The sequence below is a fragment of the Seriola aureovittata genome, chromosome 9, assembly GCF_021018895.1.
Source record: "Seriola aureovittata isolate HTS-2021-v1 ecotype China chromosome 9, ASM2101889v1, whole genome shotgun sequence".
In the NCBI taxonomy this organism is placed as follows: Eukaryota; Metazoa; Chordata; class Actinopteri; order Carangiformes; family Carangidae; genus Seriola; species Seriola aureovittata.
In genome coordinates, this window is record NC_079372.1 from 9,173,261 (window position 1) to 9,191,436 (window position 18,176).

General features: G+C 42.5%; 1 protein-coding gene across 3 annotated transcripts in view; it reads left to right on the forward strand.

Moving 5' to 3' along the window:
* nkain4 (sodium/potassium transporting ATPase interacting 4) overlaps positions 1-18,176 on the forward strand; it is a 47,914-nt gene that overhangs the window by 9,228 nt on the left and 20,510 nt on the right. For all 3 annotated transcript variants that reach the window (XR_008828724.1, XM_056385769.1, XM_056385770.1), the window contains 3 exons: positions 10,194-10,331; positions 11,577-11,657; positions 17,728-17,928. Coding sequence is in view for 2 of the 3 variants with exons in the window: in XM_056385769.1 (XP_056241744.1) it covers positions 10,194-10,331; positions 11,577-11,657; positions 17,728-17,928 (420 nt within the window). In the remaining variant the exon portion in view is untranslated. The remainder of the gene's footprint in view (positions 1-10,193; positions 10,332-11,576; positions 11,658-17,727; positions 17,929-18,176) is intronic.

Genomic DNA, 18,176 nt, shown 5'->3' on the forward strand with positions numbered 1-18,176 from the left:
GACACCCACACAACAAACAGCGAGTTTGGAGCCACAAGAAAAGGAGACAAAACCTCACAAGTGACATTAATCCCCTGGGCTGAGGCTGAAATCATAACATGCAGTGCTGCTGAATTCCTCTTCAAGTAGATGCAGCAAAGTCTAAATTAGCCTCTAATAATCCAAACATTGCTGCCACCTTTGCAGATAAACTTAAAAGAAATGTTTGGCTGACGGCAAAATGGAGGAAGAGAGATAAAGGGAGGAAGAGAGACGGAGCAAAATAAGCGTTTTACAAGAGATACCAGACATGTGAGGAAGGATGTTTGCTGTCACACTGTATGAATTTGGGTCATATCTCAGTGAACCTTGCTTCATCATCAAGTAGTTTGTTGATTGATATATATATTTTTTTTTTTTTTTTTTTTTTTTGTGCTGAAATCCTCTTAATGCTGCCTGGTCAGTTTTATATAGCCTGTTGTAACTCAGACAACAGTGAGAATGACAGCAGTCAGACACTGGCAAACGTGGGACAGATTACCTCTAAAAATGTTAGTTAATTTGTAGCTAAAGATTGGTCATGGAGATCATGTAAACAAGATTGAAAGCCCCTGAAAATGTGGCCTGACATCTTAAGTATGTCTCTATAACATTAAATAAACATGACTAAGTATGCAACACTTAAAGTGAAAAAAAAAACGTCCTCCTGTATTATTCATTAAAAGTTTAACACGCAAAAAACTCAGCAAATTTGTTTCATTGGGACCATTTGGGTTAGTTGGATCATAATTGATTGACAGTAACCAAAAAAAACAAAAAAAACAACTGTCAACAGATTCTTATTCAAATGTTCCTAAATCCTGATTGGTGTCCTGTTGACTTCAAACCAGTGAGAATAGCACAGAGAAAAAAAAAAAAAAAAAACCCACAGAAATCTCTCATGTGCAACAACCAAAACTGTTCAAACTTGGACAGAAAATAGACACCGTGTTTTTTACCGAGGTTTGAACATTTTTATGTAGGACATAATCACTCACAGCTAGAAGCTGAGTGAGAACACAGACTTTGAGGGAATTTGTGGAATGCTCTTTTACACATGTAGTCATTATTCTCTCTGATCTTTATCCTCTGATTAACACTTGTTAAAAGCGGCACGTCTTACATGGGCTAGCTTAATCATAGCTCAACTGTGGCACACTTATTGATCATATCCTTATATACAGTACATCCGAATGAATGTGTCTGAACACATGTAGACACATAATTTTACTTAAATTTGATCCAATCTCTTATTTTATGTTCAAATGAAATGTAACACTGAGTGCAGCGTGGATAGATGATGCAGTTTGCAGACTAAAAACAGAGAGCTACTTTCTTTCTGCACTTTCATTACTCCACTCTGCTGTTTTTGTTTGCCTCTCATGGGGTATTTATTTTGTTACTCAATAGACCTTTTTCACAGGAGACTTTTGAACTTTATCATAGTAGGACGGGACAGATGTTCGTAATAACACTGTGTCCCTGTAAGACCTGACAGTGAGACAGCCAGACGAGCAGACACAATACCAGTGCTAAGTAAATTTATTTGTCTTTCTCTCCCAAGTTAACAGTGTGTGATCTTTACACATTGCCGTTTAAAAGCGTAATGCAGGCAGACAACCATCCATGTGCGTTAGTTCTAGCTGAAGGGCTAATTGCAAAACCTAGTTTGCAAAGCACTCAGCACCAAAAACATCCATGCTTAGCTGCACAAAGACGTATGTCTTCGTTTCGAAGCATAGAGTGTGATATTGGGATGGTAATTTAGTATTTTTGATTTTTGTTTGTGTTCTGGCTTTACTGTGATCTGAGGGAAATCACATGTAATGTCCACCTGAAAGATTTTGGTGGAAAATATTTGAAAGTAAAACAAGTAAACAGGGAAAAGCAAAGCATAAACAAAGGGGATGAGTTGTGGGATGAGGAACCTGGGTAGCAGATGGAGAGACAGAAAGGACATCAGAGTGTATTAGAGAGGGACAACTTCAACAACAACCTCTGACAAGGCTGGTCGACAGATCAGGCAGGGCGAGGACTCTGAATTGGTCTGAACATGGACTGTATACTGAGAAGGGAGAGCTTCATTCAATTCAACTCAACTCAACTCAACTGTATTGAACTGCACTTAAAACTCTAGAAGATGTTTATATCTTTGTCTTTAAGTGAGGAACAGCAACAGAGTGAACACTACAACACAGGACAGAGCACAGAAGTGAAAAGTTTTAAGTACTGTAGTTTGCTAGAGTCCAGAGGGAGAATCAGTTCAAAGCACTGGCTTTTATCATGTTTCTTTCAGTGGGATGGATTTGTGTGTTGTGTGGTCCCAGTAGCACTGAGAGATTAGCAAGTTATTAGTGCTAAGAGCACTGACAGTTTAACATATTGCATCTTAAATAGAGAGCTCTTTGATTCATATAGACTGTCAGTAGTCACTCTGAGCTACAGTGAGCACTTCACTCTGCATCTGTTTAGCACCACTACCTAAAACAAGTGGTACTTAGGGAGGTACAGAGGGACTTGCTGCTGTGTGTATCCCTGCGCAGACCATATTTCAAACAGTGAAGAAGAAAGTGGCTTATGAAGGCACCCTACCTCTTAATCCCTGTCTCAGCTCTGGTAGACCAGGCACCACCAAGGGCTATCCATCTATCCAACTCTCCATGTACCCAATGAAAGCCAGCCACACACGCACGCACACACACACACACACACACACACACACCCCATCACACACATACTGAGATTGGCACCATTAGTTACACAAGGACCAGGCAGGCACCAGAGTATAATGACTTTACCCAGGCGAGAGGTGAAAAATTGGATTGGAGAAAGTTTTTGAGAAGTACTTTACTGCCTGCTGGGAGTCCTCGAGTAAAGACAAGCCAGGGCAAAGCATGGCACATTTAAAAAAGCCAGCCAGCCGCTGATTCATAGCTTGTCTCTCGTGCTATCTTTCTTTTTATTTTGGTTTGGAAGAGAACAAGTCTTGGAGAAAACCCCAGTTCTGTGAGCTCTTTTTGTATCGCTCAAACAGCTTTTTCTGTTGTTTTATCAAACAGCAAAAAGTCTCATCAGTGCCGTAGTATAACGCTTTATAAAATGCCAGTGACACACTTCTTCTGTTCCCACTGAGTAAAGTGTTTTCCAAACTTTTTGGCTGGTGACGCCTTAAAATAAAAAACATTATGTTCACAACTGGTCAAAAGATACAGAGAAGATCATCAATTTAGAATAAATTTAGAATCTGCAAAAGAAATAATTGATATTCAAAGACTCAAGACATATTGATACACAGACCCAAGACCCGTGGCCGTGAGACCCTACCTGACGTGACCTGAAATATCATAGAGGTCCTATGATATTTCTATTTTATAATAATATTTTTCTATAATGTATAATATTTCATCCAATAGTTGATTCTTTCCTTCTCTGTTCCTTTTATATTTGTTTTATGTTAATTGTTCTTAAAGCCTGGAAGAGGCTAAAAACCCCAAGCAAAACCTGATTTTGAGAAACAGAGATGTCTGATTGTCTATCTTGTTAACCATCTCCCGAACCCTTAGACTTGTGCTCTGTCCGCCTTGGGGGGATTTCAACACCCAAATTGGGTGTTGAAATCTGATTTACAGGGCTATGCAAGAGCTAATGGTAATGGAGTTACTACTATGTAATCTCTATATTCGTAAAGGAGAGAAAAACAATTTAGGAGAAAGACAGTAAGAAAGACAAACCATGAATCAGCGGCTGGCTGGCTTCTTTATAATGTGCCATGCTTTGCCCTGGCTTGTCTTTGCTCCCAGTGACTCCCGACAGGCAGGAAAGTCTCTCTCTCAGTTAGAGGGTCAAACCTGTATGAAACTGAAGTGGTGAGTTGGACATTGCATACAAATTACCCCTATGAATCTTACTGTTGTCAGGCTTGATCTCATTGGCTAATGCTTTTGCAGGTCTAAATAAAAACAACACATTAGCGAAGCCACTGAGCAGGAGATAACGTAGTAGTAGGAATTCTCTGTAATTCAACCCTCACATCTCCTGGCGATCCTCAGTGTCTTAGTCTGAGATATATGCTTGAACACAGAGGAGACTGATTCATGTAGCCTAAAGTCATACAGAATGGGCAGATACACACACGCACACACATCCACAGACATAGAGCTGCTTTTCAAAGCCACAGATCCTGATGACACATTCAGTAACATGTTATTAGAGGTCATTTCACAGAGGACACACACAGAAAGAGAAACACTGATGTGATTTATAGTATCTGGAGGCTAAGGTGGAGAGCTGCGGAAATGAGAGGGTCACCAGTCACCTCCATCCTCTCGCTCTGGGGGAGCATCGTCAGCTCTCCTCTCACTTTCACACCTAACACCTCCATCAGAAGTGTGTCCTGCTACGACTACTCCAAAACGCTAACTTGTGACAACACAGTGGAGTTATTAATCATATACAACTGTCAAGCCAGCCTGCCGCACGGTTGGGTCTCTGTTTGAAATCCCGGATGCTTAGGCAAAGCAAACTGTTTTTCATGCATTTCTGCCACTTATCCTGAGCACACATGCACATCTTAATTAGCTCTCAAACGATGCAGATCAAACGTTTTTTCCTCTCCCAGACACGTTCACTCTGATCCTCTCATCACTCTTTTATCTGTAGCTTACTTCCCTCTCCTCTTCATGGCATGTTGAAGAAGGTGGTGATGATTGAAATGTTTTGGGGCTTTGATATTCTCAATTTGGGCATTAAGGAGAGGAGGGATTACAGTGTAAGACTGTGTCCACTTGTGTGTTCTTAATCGCTCTGCTTGTGTTTTCTCGTTTATCCACACCTCGATGAGCCGAGTGAATATACACCAGCTAACATCATCTACCAGAAGCAGCACCATCGAGGTTTACGATCCTCGTTAATAACCTGGTATCACAGAGCTGAAGGAAAGAGTAATTGGTGGTTTCTGCGAGCTTACAGTAAAGATTTAAAAAAAACAAAGGATATTAAGAGAGAGAGAGAGAACGATGGAGCAGACAAAGGACGGGCAGTAGTGGAGGTGCAAGAGGGGCTTGTTGCATCCTGCTGTCATACCCACCCCCTAATTGCTTAGTATTTATGGTGGGAGGAGTGGTATGTGTGGGCAACAGACTTCTCCACATATACACACCCAAAACCAAAATACACACTAAAAGATTCCGTCACTCCAGTGGGAGTCATTTGTGCTTGCAGGAGGTCGGTGGGAGGCTTTTACGGGCCGTTATGTAGCCGGCTCTCTATTCCTGGAAGAGCATTGGTATCTTTTGATCAAATTCTACCCCACTCTCCAGTAACGTGCTTCCTATGAATTGTGGGCTAATTGTGCCATGTGGGTTTATGTGATTGCATGTGTGTCTGTGTGAGTGAGTATGTGTGTGTGTGTGTGTGTGTGTGTCCGGGTGGGCAGAGACCTTTCTATCCTTGATTGATTGTTGTCATCTTGGTGGATTATTGAGTTAGCAGCGAACGTGATAGGCTTACTACAGCATCTCAAAGGAAAGAATGCACACGCGCACACACACACACACACGCACACTAACACACACACACACACACACACACACACACACACACACACACACACGCGCACACGTCCCTCATGCCTATACATTTCTTTAATGCAACGGCTGATGGAAATATGTCAAGGAAAGGGTCCGTGGTCATGTGTAATGAATACATTAAGGGATCTAAAGTATGTGTGTTGGATGGATGAGGGCTCTATTGGCCTGTACTGGAGCAGCCGACACAGTGTGTGTTTCTGTGAATGTTTGAATAATAGTAAGCAAATAGCAGAGCAAAGATTTTAAACCTGTCGCAGTAAACCTCAAAATGGTCACTATTTAAATAGAAGCGGTCACAAATCCAATTTGCAGTCATGCTTAAGATATTTGCATTTAAACTAAATATCTTAATACCATGTTATTTCTCTGATTAGATATCTCACAAAATGTCTTTTCATTATTCCAATGTAAAAATTATACCAACTACACCCAGATAAGACCCAGAGGCACTTTGCATTTATACAGCCAAAAAGAATAAAAGCTGTGTAACAGATTTTGCAGAGCCGTTGGATCTCTTTTTTTCTCCACCAGAATTACCAGAGGACATTCCTAGTACCAACCTCCACTATCTATCTCTATCAACACCATAAGATAAACGCTATCTGCTCTCTGCGATCGTGTGGAGGGAGCCACAATTTAACAGACCTTTACTCGACAAATGGACGTGAGAGACCAAATATACAGCATGATGTGATGTGTTATTTTTAGCTAGGTGTTGTGCACTGTTTTTAATTGTCATAAGCAGACTGCGGGTAAACGCATGAGGTATGAGGCCTCCGGATCCTACTGTTCTCACCTTTTTCTGTCTCACTTTATCTCAACTATTAGAACTTGTTGTAACAGCTGTTGTCACTCAGATTTGCACATCCATCACATCTATTAGAAAAATCATGTATTTATTAAATGCAGCATCATACTAATACTGGGAAGTTCCTCTCTTTGCTCTCAGAGCAGCCTCAGTTGTTTGTGGCATGGATTCAACAAGATGTTGAAAACATTCTTTTGAGATTCTGCTCCTTGTTGACATAATCACATCTTTCCTGAAGATTTGTCTGTTGCACATTCATGCTGCCAATCTCCCGTTCTACCACATCCCTAAGGTGTTCTACTGGAATTAGATCTGGCGACTGGGGAGGCCACAGAAATACACTGAACTTATTTTCATGTTCATGATACCTGTTTGAGACGACCTTTGCTTTGTGACGACGAAGCTCAGGAACAGTACTCAGGTAGGCTGTGGCATCAAAACCATGATTGACTGATATTAAGCGACCCAAAGTGTGCCAAGAAAACACAGATTCATGTTGTTGATTCCAAATTCTGACTCTACCATCTGCTGCCTCAGCAGAAATCCAGATTCATCAGACCAGGCTACGTTTTTGGTGAGCCTGTGCACACTGAAGCCTCAGATCTCTGTTCTTGGCTGACAGGAGTGAAACCCAATGTTGTCCTTGGCTGTTGAAGCTCATCTGCGTCAAGATTCGACGTGTTGTTCATTCTGAGATGCTTTTCCGCTCGCCACGGTTTTAAAGAGTGGTTATCTGAGTTACCGTAGTCTTTTTGTCAGCTCCAACAATGTGTCTCCGTCTGCAGAATTACTGCTCACTGGATGTCTTTTGTTTTTGGCACCATTCTTAGTAAAAACTCTGCAGACTGTTGTGTGTGAAAATCTCAGGAGATCAGCAGTTTCAGAAACGCTCACACCAGCCCGTCTGGCACCAACAGTCATGTCACGGTCAAAGTCACTGAGGTCACATTTATTCTCTATTCTGAAGTTTGATGTCAATATGAATTGAAGCTCCTGACCTTTACCTGCACGATTTTATGCATTGAACTGCTTTCACATGATTGGCTGATCGGGTAATTGCATGAATAAGCAAGTGTGCTGAGTGAACAGTACATAAAACAATAAATAAAACCTTGGCAAACACAGCATTAAAATACCAAGAGGGTAGAATTATATACAAACCGTCAGAGAGTCAGATGTAAAGGATTTTCAAAACCTCATAGTTATAACAGAAGTCTGCCCCTTCCATACCACTTAGTCTTAACTTTTGTTAATGCTGTAGTGTCTGATGACCTAAGGCAGCGGCTGGCAGTATAGAGGGAGAGACAGTCAGCCAAGTATGGAGGTGCTAAGCCATTCTGAGCCTTATACACCAGTAATGTAATTTTAAAATCACTCCTAAAAGAGACAAGAGAGCCAATGTAAAGATACTAAAATTGGGACGTGCTCTCTTTTGCTCAAAGAACAAAATTAAAGTTAAACTTAAAGCTGATTTTCTTCTCTTTTTTTTGGTTATCCAGTTAAAAGAACAGTGCAATAGTCCACATGAGAAAACACCAGCGTATTAATTAATTAAATTGGGATGGGTATGGTGTTGTCTTAGTTTAATGTCCACCTCTAAGCAGCTGAAGAAATACTCATTAATATTATTGATCAGGTGTGAAATTACCTTTATGTATGCATTGTGTAACTAATTGGAAAAGTGATTAAAGGATTCAAGTCGGATGTTTTGTCCAGGCGTGCATCTAAAAAGTGACAGTTTATCCACAAGTGTTGTCAGGGTCGGTCCTGTGACTCCCCCTCCACCACAGCCACCAATTTAACTGCAGCCAAGCTGTGCGTCATTTTGCTGACATCCTCCTGCATGAGTTTTATTGAGCTCTCGAACCATGAGCCCGAGTCGAACCAGAAGATGTACGACTCTTTTGACTTTATTCATTTCCTTCAGCCCCTTCTCTATCCAGGGGATAGACAGAGGTTATTAAGAGAGAGGGAGCTCAGTCATTCTAAATTAGCATATGTCGTTTGTGATTTTCTCTGCATTTTCTCTCATCTTTCGATTCATTTTTTTTTTTCGTGATCTTTTTTTTTCATTTTATTCTCCCCATCCATCTCAGTTTTATTTTGCTGCCATTATTCAATCTCATTTTTCCCCCCTCCTCTTTGTGCTAGAGTGAGGGGCTTTCTTCTCAGATTGCTTAGTTATTCCTTGACATTGGTCAGGTAATGCTTGGTGCAGGTCGCACTTCACTCACCTCGCCCCGTGTCGCTTCACACCCTGTCTGTGGAGATTTGCCCTCAATGCGAAGGAGTGTTCATTTTTAATTATCACTCAGCATTTGATCATCTCCCTCCCCTGCCTGTCACAATGTCTCATCGGGTGTCTGGTAACATTTCCATTACATTTGGAAATGTGTGTCGAGCATGTGGTGTGTGTGTGTGTGTGTGTGTGTGTGTGTGTGTGTGTGTGTGTGTGTGTGAGTGTGTGTGAGATTGCGTGTGTTTGCGTGAATGTGCTCACTGGTGCGTTCCTATCATTGCAGCAGAGACGAGATTCCTCCCTCCCTCATCCATCTTCAAGCGCTTGGCTGGAAATGACATGTCGACACAACAAAACACATCGTTGCTTGAGACACACACACACACACACACCCTTATACACCTATCTCTGTGGGGACCCCTCATTGACATAATGCGTTCCCTAACCCTTTACCCAAACCGTAACCATCACAACTGAATGCCGAACCCCAACTCTAAAACCTTGTCTTAACCCTCAATTATCCATTTAGACTTGAGGGGATTTTCCAGCATTTTGGTCCCCACAAGTATAGGGGTCTCCCAGTTTACAAAGCCCATTAATATAGTAAAACAAGCCCCCCTCCCCACACATACACACACACACACACACACACACACACACACACACACACTAGGTATGGAATGGAATTGGATTGGCAATGGAATTTTAATTAAATGGTTCACACCCCATCCCTGTATTTCCCCCCCAAATGGAATGCTAATTGAGTTGATGCAAATAGGGGCACACAGTCTTAAAGGTGTAAATTACAGAATTTTTTTTTTTTGGTTTAGTTTCTTTTTTTTTCTTTCTTTTGCTGTTGTTTTTCTGTTGCACAAAATGTTGCTTGCAAAGATCTCAGGTTGAGTGAAATGGGAAATCTTTATCTTAAAAGAACTGTCCAGGAAACCTCTATTGATGTAGGAGCAGAAGGGAGCGAGCCTGTATTGGGACAACAGTGGAATTTCTCTTTTCATTGTACAGGGTTTAACGTGCACGTATGCATGTTTGCGAGCACATATTTTAATAAGCGCCTAAGCTCACTGCAGTGGTATTATTAAGGAAGGCTCTCACCTCCCGTAAAGTTCCCAGAGCATTCTCATTCCTTGAGGCCGTTGGCAGGACGTTTGGAAATAGTGAGCTCCTCTTTAGCTCAGCAGGGGATGAATCGATAAATCTGTCACTGTTTGTTTTATAAAACTTTTAGTCTTCACCTCTGGGCTCTCCCATCGTCGGAGGCTAAACACTCAAGCTGTTCATGTCGACCCACTCATCGTAGGATTGTTGGCCAGTTGCTGTGAGGTGAACGGATATTGCCTTCAATAAACCATTATCAGCACATAGCCATGTTGCCAGTGTGTGTATGTAAGGTGCACTATTTCACTGTCTGTTTCTGTTCCTCGCAGCTCGCTGTCACAGCAGGAGAAGCGGTTTTTCATCCAGAACATGTGAACCCGATAACATTTGTCTATCTTTTTTTCTCTCTCTCTTTCTCACCCTTCAGGTGTTGGCTTTAGAAAGACAGGTCTTTGACTTCCTGGGTTACCAGTGGGCCCCCATCCTTGCCAACTTCTTCCACATCATCATCGTCATCCTCGGCCTCTTTGGCACCATCCAGTACCGGCCGCGCTACATTGTGGTGGTGAGTACACGCAACTGAAGACGAGTAGTTCATGTGAAACCAGGTACAGTCTGTCCCGTAATCCTAGTCCTCACTGTTTTTGTTAAGCGGTGTCACATCACTTTGCATTAGTCCTCTGTCTGTGCATGTACTGTAGATTGGGCTTGTTGTTGCCTTTCCATTCTAATTGCAAAGTGCAGCGCAATCTCTTGTGCGTTTTGCGACACCCTTAAATCACTCTAATCCCATGGTAATTAGGACTAATTAAAAGGGGGGTGGGGTGTTTGGGGGACGGGGGGCTAAGGAGCTCATCAGATTTATACTCGGCTTTGAGTTTCTGGACAGAGAAGGTCATTCTTTGAAACACGGTGCAAAGCATGTGCTGCCCTTTGCTTCACTGCTTTTGTTAGGAAACGCCGCCATGAAGCTTCATAAATGCGCTTTAACGCACTTCAGTTTTTATTTGACACCATAACGTGCATCTGAGGCATTAAAAGCCTATTTTGAGCAGCATTAGTGGAAGCGCAGATGGCGATGTTAATGACAGGAAAAGATTGGGGGAGCGAGAAAGGGATAGACAGGAAAAGAGAGTGAATAAAGAGAGACAGGGGAGATGGAGAAGAATAAATGGGAGCCACACAGGATAAGATGAAAAAACAGAGGAAGCAGGAATTTAACAGGGGGGTGGGGGGGCAGTAACTAGAGCTATTGTGTCATATCAAGTGGAAAATGGGAGAGAGCAAGCTCAGGGGTTTCGTGATTCAACATGTATGTTTTTACGAAGGTGGCCTCCGTTCTTCCTCTGACACACCTCTGACATTTTAAACACACAATTCATCGCGAGTCAGAGGATTTCACAACCTTCACACTGATGACTCTTTCTCTATCAGTGAATATCACTCTGTACCACTCCGTCTGTCAACAGTTGGCTGTCTGACTGTACAATTTTGCAAATGGTTGAGTTGTGAACTTCTTTCAGCCTCAGCCGTTTACAAACCTGCAGCTCCCTTAGGGCCCAAATAGACTTGCTGAACTTACCGCCACCTTTAAAAACACAAGTGTCTGTGTGTGTGTGTGTGTGGTTTGTATGTGGGTGTCTATTAATTCAGAATATGTGTGTGGGTGTGTGTGCGTGGGAGGACACTGACCACTGGCTTTAGGAGGTCATTCATTCAACCTGCCATATTCTCAGTAGTTGTCATACCCTGTTGTGTTCATTGCATCTCGTTTCCATGGAGCTGATCTGTCTGTGTCTTTGCCCTCCAGTATACAGTATGGGCCGCTCTGTGGGTCGCCTGGAACGTCTTCATCATCTGTTTCTACCTGGACGTAGGAGGCCTGTCCAAGGTGAGACTTTTAAAATGTCAGTCTGCTTTTTTCTCAGAATCTTTCATCGTGCGTCAGTCAGCCAGGTCGGGTGGTTTTGTCTGAACTGTGATGAATGTTCTCTCCTCCCTAAGGTCACAGTTGCAGGTCATAGTTGCGGGCTGGTGGAGGAATGAAGCCTGATTTATATTCCTGTGTCCAAGCACTGTGCCACCTACACTGCGGGTTTCTATGGTGCTGTGTTGAGAACCCAGTCATAAATGATGTATAATTCTACCACAGAAAATACTTGTTTCTGGTTAATCTCCATCTGTCCGTTGAAGTCATATAACACAGTCCAAACATAGTTCCTGTCAACAGTTTAACCACTGTCCTAAATCTATGTACACGATCTATTAAACAATAGGTCTACAGACATTATTTTCTACAGTTGGTACTTGCTGACCAACCGTTGTCAGTGGTGGAACTGCTCACCATCATACGCACAGAGATGACCTGATATAGAAAACCTGACTCTATTTCCGTTAATGATAGAGAGAACACCACCTCCACCTGTTCAACAAGAGCTGTTTTCCCCTGTCTGAATCCGGTTGGGTTGATATGGCAACGTGGAGTTAGGTTGAAGAAGCCTGAGGGTCGGGTAATGCTAGAAAAGTAACTAGTTTGTATGACATGAAGAGTTAAAAGCCGGCAAAAAATAGAGGGGCGAGATACGACAACCATTTAAATACGTGGATAACAATGCACATTTTCAGACGGTCTCTCCTGAAAGACATTCATAGTACTGCACCCACAAAAAGTCATAGAAATAATTGTGTGGATATAGAAAATAGAGCCTGAGACAGAAGTTTAAAATCTGCTTACCACTGCACAAAAGGCCAGTCACTGTGCAAAGTGAGCGTTAATGTCATATAGTTGGTAGAAACCAACACACACATATATACACACACACACACACGCCACTCTGGTCTTCTGACCTTGTGCCATTTTTTTATTCGACCATGCAGAGCTGCTGCTCCCGACTGTTGATGTAAAATATAAAAGCATAATTGGGTATTCTTGAGCCTTGCTAATGCTGAACATATATTTTAACTATAATTGATGCGCTGCCAACAAGAGCTTTCAGCCTATGACAAGCCTGAAAGCCCCGGTGTGAAATGCAGCCCAAGTAAACACAGTTACTTGTGGTATATAATGAATGTGTGACACAGCTATCTAGTATGAATCCTACACCGAGCTATAAATTGCTCTCTAAGTTGCAGGAATCTGCGCCACACACACCAGCAACTGCAACACCTCAACAGAGACATATCATTTTGCCTTGAGGAATGTTTGTGTCCCTTTAAATTGTGTGTGCGGTGCATTTCTGCTGACCTGGGGGAGGGGGGGCACTTACCTCTCTGTTGAGTTTCAAGCAGAAGATTAGAACTTAATAGGTAAATAATCAGGGAAAAAAATCCCCCTTCCGAACCACCACGCTCACACATACACACTTCTAAATCTTTTGGGCCCTCCTGTGGTTCCTAAGTGCAGATTAGATGTGTATTTATCCAGACAAAGAGAAGTGTTTGGGTTTGTCACCTCTAAAACTGTACATTTATCCACCCTCCCCCATCCTGTCAACTTGTCTTCTCTCAGCTTTTTTTTCACTCTGCTCACTCCTCCTTTGATGTTTTTTAATTTATTCCACATATTTTGCAAGTTCCATATCATGCCCTTTTAATTTCAGCCCTTTCCTCTCTCCTCTCCTCTCTCCTCTCCTCTCTCCTCTCCTCTCCTCTCCTCTCCTCTGCCTGCCTGCCTGACCATTGAGAAAAATGAATTCATGTAGGCAACGGTCATCTGACACCAACTCAGACAAAATGAATTTCAGAAACATCTTCCCAAGCTCTGGTGACTTTGTCATTGTGTGATAGACCTTGGGTCCATCAATTGTGTCTGTCTCTCACTGTGTGTGTGTGTGTGTGTGTGTGTGTGTGTGTGTGTGTGTGTGTGTGTGTGTGTGTGTGTGCGTGCGCGCGCGCATGTGCACGAGTGCGCGTGCGTGCTACTGCATGGTTCCTCCTAGAATAATGAGGCTTGTAGGGGCCAGCTGCTTGGGGCTGAGACTGGGCATTAACCCGACAGATGGAGCCAGCCTGGGCTCCCAGCTCTGCATATGGTGGCCAGGAGGAGAGCTGGCTAATGGAGTGCACACGCACATACACCCCATGCACACATGCATGACCAAACTTGACACACACCTCTCTGGGAGGACCCCGACGCATTTGATCATAAACGAGAGTCAGCTAATTCTGTCTGCCTTTCTTTGACTGATGTTGACAGGATAGTAGAGAGGATGTGTTTGTATTTGTGTGTGTGTGTATGTGGGTGACAAGGCCCTAGAAATGAGGGGGCAGGTTGTCGGAGTCATATGCCACATGCTCTGTCACCTCCTATTGATCCCTTATCCCCTCCCCCACAGTGCAAGACAGACAGACCCCTGCTACTCTACACACACCTCTGTTTTAAACAGTGCCAAGTCATTCACTGCCTCTCCTTTTATTCATTCACTCTCACACTCTGCACACAGCGGCTGCAGACACTGAGACTTTGTCTTCTCCAAGCTGTCTGAATTTGAAATGGCTTCTTTCCCTGGCCATTTAAAAACAAGAAAAAATCCCCACATTCATTACGCTCCGGTTCTAACACGTTTTTTTTCAATCATCTCTTATTGGCATTAGCAAAGAACAATGTACAGCACATTGTACATGGCAGATAGTCACTTATCTAAACAGGAAATATGTCATCTATTTGGCAGGTGTATGAAGGAGCTGTTTTTGTTATTGATACGTAGCTTTGTAAACCACATTAACAGCTGTTTACATGCAGATTAGAAGAAATGTTCAGCATCAGTCTTCATTCCATTACTCACCAAGAGTTGCCTCCAGTGGTGGAAAGCAACAGCAATGTTAACTCTTGTCTCTATCACGTCTTTTCTTCTACTAAAGTTCGCACACTAACAAGCTAGCTCCTGCATGTCAGCCCTGCCCTCACCCACACCCTGCCCTAAAGACACAGCGCTGCTTAGAGAACGTATTATAACCTCTTGTGCTGTAAATTCAACGATGGCCGAAGCTCTTGTCAAGCGAACATCCCCGCCACCCGCTCCCAACAAGAAACCACATTCAGTGGCACAGAAAACTTACAAATTGCCACTTTAAACTCTAAACACTCTCATTGTCGGTCTGCTGATTTTTAGCCCTGTGTTTTAGCCTGACTTTATGACTCAGTGGATTACTATGTTAGACTGTCAGTGGGTCAGTCCACCTCTTTGGTCCAGACGGAAATAATTTCAACAACTAGTGGATGGATTAATAAGAAATTTTTACAAAAGTTTAGAGATTAACACGTCTTGTTGAGTTATCAGGTAGAATTTATGAGCCGTGATCAAATCACAGTTTCATACTTGATAAATTGTCTGACAGCAGACACAGAAAAGTAGGTCTGTGAGAAGAAGATTTGGTTGTTGACTTGGAGCCGAAGGAGAATAAGAAATTTTTGGAGTTTTCAAAAACAACTTGAAAGCGATAACATCAACAAATGTTTTCAAAAGTTTTCAGATTCATCCAGCTCTCTCCCCGTCTCCCTCTCCCCTCGTGCAGATGGACTACCATCTTTATTTTACAGACAATAGCGGGCCACCATGAGCACAGTCTCTCCAGCTCCCCAATCAATAGGCAACCAGCGTGCATGTGCACCTTTTATGAAATCTAAGTAAATATTATATGGACTCAACAGGGTCAGAAGAATTTACAACATCCAGTTAGCCACTCAGGTTTGCTCCCCAGTGTGATCACTCAAACATAAACTCTTTTCTCTGTATTTCAGAAACAATAAATCATAGAAGTGAGATTCTCATCATTTGATGTTTAGCTTTATCGAATGCCTCTCTAGTGATTCCACTAACAGGATTTTCTCCGAAATATGTATTGACTTTTGTTAAAGAAAATAGTCTGAGCACTATCAGAAGACTAACCTTGATTCTATGATATGGAGGGATTGATTTGCGCTTTGAGGTGCATGGGAGCATAACAATAACACTCCTGACAGTAAGTTGCCAAAAGCCTCTTCAGTATTGACTGCTGACGTGCTGCAGTCAGGAGGGTAGCTACAGCTTGGATAGAGAGGGTTTCCCTAGCTCGCAGGCTCAATCAATGGCATCTGTCAAGTCATTAGTCTTCACAATCGTACATATTGACCTTCAGCCGCCCTTGTTTTTGTGACTCTGTGTGAGAGAACGACAGAATGACAGAGAAGGAGAGAGACGGATTATATTCTGTAGCATTATTTTAATATTGTTCATGCATTTTTCCCCTGACTGCACAGATCTGTTGCTGAACTTGTTGCTACTAGTGTTATCATCAGTGTGTTGTTGATGTGTCCATGTATGTGTGAGTAGGGGTTGATAGGAATCAGAGATGTTTCCTGACAGTGCTTGGCTCTGTTAATAATGCATGTCTTGTCACTGTGGAGCAGATGCGAGGTTAGATTGCTGTATTGGGGTATTGATTGGTGTGAGCATCTGTATGTGTGGGCTCATATGGCTGTGTGCAAATTGAACATTGCCATTGCCAGGGTGCAACATGACAAGAGTTATGTATAAAATACTGGCTCTAAAAGTAGTTATACTTTTTTCTTTTTTTTTAATATAGCAGCAACATTTCTCCCCTGGAACAATGTTACTCTGGTTAAACCATAAAACGCAGTGTCAACAGTTTTCCTACGGATTATTTATTTGCCAGAAAGTAGTTCCAAAGAAAACTGTTGACTGTGAGGTCTGTGGATTATCCTGAGGAACAGATACATTGTTTCTGGTAAGACACATTGCTGTTTTGAATTAAATGTATTTTTTAATCCTTTGAGCAGCACAAACAGAATTTCATTCACCTAGGTGGAATTGCCGTGGCAGCAGAAATATTAAACAAGGGTTTCTCAAAACATCTGCAAATAACATAAAGGCCAAAACTATCACAAGGATAGATAGAGCTTGTAGTAAGTTTTTAGCCATGCTAATGGCATGGCTTTAGGGGTGGCAAAGTTTGGCCCACCACTTTGATCCAGACTGAAAGATCTCGCCAACTATTGGATAACTTGCCATGAAATTTCATTCAGACATTCATGGTCCCCAGAGGATGAATCCTAATGACTTTTGTTTGTTTTTAGTTAAATGTCTTGACAAATATTGGGTGTTACCATGGAATTTGTCCCAGACATTCATATCCCCCTCAGATAACTTGTAATCACTTTGGTGATCCCTTAATTCTTACAGTAGTGCTTCCATCAGGTAAAAATTTAAATTTGTCCAAAACTTTTGCTTATGACTAAATATCTGTAAAACATTCCCATCAGCCGCAAACGTTATACCTACTTACCACTGTCATTGTTAGCATTTAGCTCACGGTACCTCTCTGAGCCGCTGGCAAGACTGTAGGCTCTCTGGCCCTGTTCAGATCTGGCTTTAACATCTGTCTCAGGTGACTTAATCACAGGCGGACAGCTTTAAGTTCAGGTGTGAATGCACCCAAGACATATTGAGGATGCATTTGAGATCTGATCGGTGATTCTCTCAACCATTCCTTGCCCCACTCTCTCTCTCTTTCTCTTTGTCACACACACAAACACATTGAGAACGGACCCGTCTGTCATAGTCGGACTGACTTAAAACAACAACATTGCATTCATGTTTATTTGCATAAAGAGCAGGGAAGTGAGATCTGATCTCAAGTGTTCACTGGAGACACGACAAGGTCACTGACATTCTAAAGCCAGGTATGAACTGACGTGCTTAGACCTGACCACTTGTCAGATCCATGGCCTGAACAGAGCCTTAGTCTTGTTTATAATGCATGAACCAACCCTTTGAACAAAAGGAAACAGCCATGTAAAAGATATAGCCTCTACCATAACTTTCCAGAGATGAGCTCCCTGCTTCTTGAACAACCTGACTTGTGGTGCAACCTTGGTTTCCTCATCAAAAATAAATGAATGTACATCATAAGTAATGAAAAGAGTTCATACAACAAAGTTAATGTTTTATTTCTCCTTCCAGGACAGTGACCTGCTGACATTTAACATCTCAGCCCATCACTCGTGGTGGAGCGAACACGGGCCGGGCTGTGTGAGGAGAGAGATGCCGCAGGCTCCGGGGGTCCGCACCACAGAGAGCCACTCCTACATCACTGTCATGGGCTGCCTCATGGAGTACCAGTACATCGAGGTGGTGCATAGCGGCACACAGATTCTTGTTGCTGTGAGTACAAGGTAGCAGTGCACATGTGACTTTAGCGCTGACATGTTCACATGCTGATACGTGCATGTGCGAACATGTGGCAGGAACTCATCATATTACATGCTTAACACCAGCAGCAACCTCACTCACCGTGGGATTCACGTACGTGAAAGGTGACCGTGATAGAAAGGAAGGTGATGTTTTTGTTTCCCCTTCACGCACTTTTCTCAATGTACTTCCACAGTGGTCTGTTATTTTGTCTATCACAG